The sequence below is a fragment of the Portunus trituberculatus genome, chromosome 30 (assembly GCF_017591435.1).
Source record: "Portunus trituberculatus isolate SZX2019 chromosome 30, ASM1759143v1, whole genome shotgun sequence".
Classification (NCBI taxonomy): domain Eukaryota; kingdom Metazoa; phylum Arthropoda; class Malacostraca; order Decapoda; family Portunidae; genus Portunus; species Portunus trituberculatus.
Window position 1 is genome coordinate 9,625,250 of NC_059284.1, and position 2,500 is coordinate 9,627,749.

General features: G+C 43.8%; 2 protein-coding genes across 3 annotated transcripts in view; one reads left to right on the forward strand and one right to left on the reverse strand.

The window, feature by feature from the left end:
• Positions 1-2,500, forward strand: part of LOC123510997 — a 173,871-nt gene that overhangs the window by 137,340 nt on the left and 34,031 nt on the right. Inside the window, exon 10 of one of the 2 annotated variants that reach the window (XM_045266597.1) lies at positions 1-388. This exon is cut by the window's left edge and continues 29 nt beyond it. The exons of the other annotated variant lie outside the window; for it this stretch is intronic. Within the exon in view, the coding sequence (XP_045122532.1) occupies positions 1-388 (388 nt within the window). The remainder of the gene's footprint in view (positions 389-2,500) is intronic. 2 annotated transcript variants of the gene reach the window in all.
• The window catches only part of LOC123510998 (protein ABHD18-like), a 75,332-nt gene that overhangs the window by 21,475 nt on the left and 51,357 nt on the right, over positions 1-2,500 (reverse strand). The window lies entirely within an intron of this gene.

Sequence of the window (2,500 nt, forward strand, 5' to 3'; positions counted from 1 at the left end):
AAGCGGATAAAGGCAGCAGTAAATACCTCAGTCACTCTTACCTGTACAATGGACGCCCTGCCAACTAACCTCACCTTTACCTGGAAGCAAACTGACCCCCTGCCTGACCCCTCGACCCCTCACCTGCGCGGGGGGGTCATTACGGGAGACGCGCCCCCTCGGAGACACCCGGGGCTAATCGACTTGACCCCAGGAAACCCTCAGGAGGAGAAGGAGGGGAAGGAAGGGGACAGAGGAGGAAGGACTCTGTTATATGAAGTGAGTTCCTCTGATCCCCTCACCTCTACTGTAGCTCTCCCCGCCCTCGCCCCCGCCCACGTCTTCTGCTACGCCCGGAACTCAGTAGGAAGGACCACCATCCCCTGCTCCTTCACCCTGACTCTTGTTGGTGAGTGTATGCCGTGTGTCAGTCAATCAGCCAGTCAGTCAGTCAGTCAGTCATTTTGTTAGTAAGTTATTCAGTCACTCAGTCGTTCAGTCAGTCAGTTTGTTTATCAGTCAGTCAGTCAGTTAGGTAGTCAGTTTGTTAGTTATTCAGTCAGTTATTTATTTATTCATTCATTTACTTATCTAGTCAATTAATTAGCTGCCTAGTTGTCTGTCTAGCTATTCAGTGAGATAGCTGGGAAATCAAAAAGGAAAGAAGGAAGGAAGGAAAGAGGGTAGGAAAGAAGGGGGAAGGGAGAGAGGAAGGAAGGATGGAAGATAAGAGGGAAATAAAGGAAGGAAGGAAGAAAGGAAGAAAAAAAGAAAAAAAGAGAGGAAGGCAGGAGGGAAGAAAGGAAAAAAATAAAGGAAGGAGGGAGATAGGAAGGGAGGGAGGGAGGTAGGAAGGAAGGAAGGAAGGGTAAGAGGCAAAGAAAGAATGAAGGAAAGGATATAGAGAGAAAGAAAAGGAAATAAGAAGAAAGAAAAAGTCAGGAATTCAGTCAGTCAGCAAATCAGTCAGTCAGTGAGTCAGTCAGTCAGTCAGTCAATTAGTCAGTCAGTCATTACATTTTCTATTATATTTTCTTGCATGCACTGTTGTCTAGTTTGTTTGCCATTGTAGTATTTCCACAGTGGGAGATAAATGAGAGAGAGAGAGAGAGAGAGAGAGAGAGAGAGAGAGAGAGTGAGTGAGTGAATGATTACTGTTATATTTGGTGCTGTCTATGTTGGCATGTTCAATTGTTAACATATATCTCTGTCCGCCACCTCTCTCTCTCTCTCTCTCTCTCTCTCTCTCTCTCTCTCTCTCTGGTCGGGCACGCCTTCCCTGCTCTATCTTTCATCTTGGCTGGAGCTTCAGCTGAGGTTTGGCGCTTAATCCGTTTCCCCGCATCATCTCACATTTTCCGTACCATATATTTTTCCCTTCCATTTCCCGCTCGGTGTAAAAAGGGGCGAAAATAAAATAGCTCCCCCCGTCTTCAATATAGTTCCCGTCTTCTATAACCTCGCACCTATAGAAAACGACGTCTGCATCTTTGGGCTTCGCTGGTCTTCACTCCGTTCACGCTACTCGTACGATAAGAATTGGGTGTTGCGACTTGGGTGTTTCCGGGGCTTTCCTTCCTTCCTGCAGTGAAAAGAATTTTGTCAGCGAGGGGAGGGAAGGACAGAGAGGACACGAGAGGGAGGATAGAGGACGAAAAAGGCTTTAAACTAACTCTAGAGACCAGTGTTCTTAATCTCTTTAATACCATGACATGTTTTCATATCTATTCTGGTTACTATTTGGTGAACACTCTGGCCATTATTCTTTCCACCTCCATAAACTCTTTCCAATGTCAATAAACGCGTCTAATCATACCCAAACTCATGATAAAAATGTGTCCCAGTACTGAAAATGGTTAACCGCTTTGCCCTCTCGCCATTACTGCTATACAAAGGCTCTAGTTGAAGATACTCGTGTTTTTTAGGGATACTTTTACTGTTTCGGAATAGACTGGCAAGATTTCTAGATTATTATGAGGAACTTGAAAATCCTGGCTAGTCGTCTCTGTGGCCTTGCAAAATTGTCGTGAGAGAATAAAGAGTTTCTCAATACGGGCGTCTCTCTCTCTCTCTCTCTCCCTCTCTCTCCCTCTCTCTCTTTCTCTATCGTCATTGTTTTCCTTCGTATGTTTCAAGACTTACATTCATCTACTGTTATTTAGTTTCTTTCTCTTTGTTCTTTATTGTTTCGTTCTCTTTTACTTTCTTTACGTTCATGGTTACGTGTGTGAGTGGTTTCTTTCGTCTTTTGTTTTATTTCTAATTGTTTCCCTTGTTTTCATATCATTTCAACTTTCTTTTCGTTTGCTTCGAGAATTATGCTTTTCCATTGTTATTCATCGTCTCTCTCTCTCTCTCTCTCTCTCTCTCTCTCTCTCTCTCTCTCTCTCTCTCTCTCTCTCTCTCTCTCTCTCATGTCTTTATTCACGAGTGTCTGTTTTTTCTCTCTGGTTCTCTTTCCATGATTTTGTCCATTTTTCAGATTTTTCCAGATATTTTCCTTCTTCTGACGTACAATTTC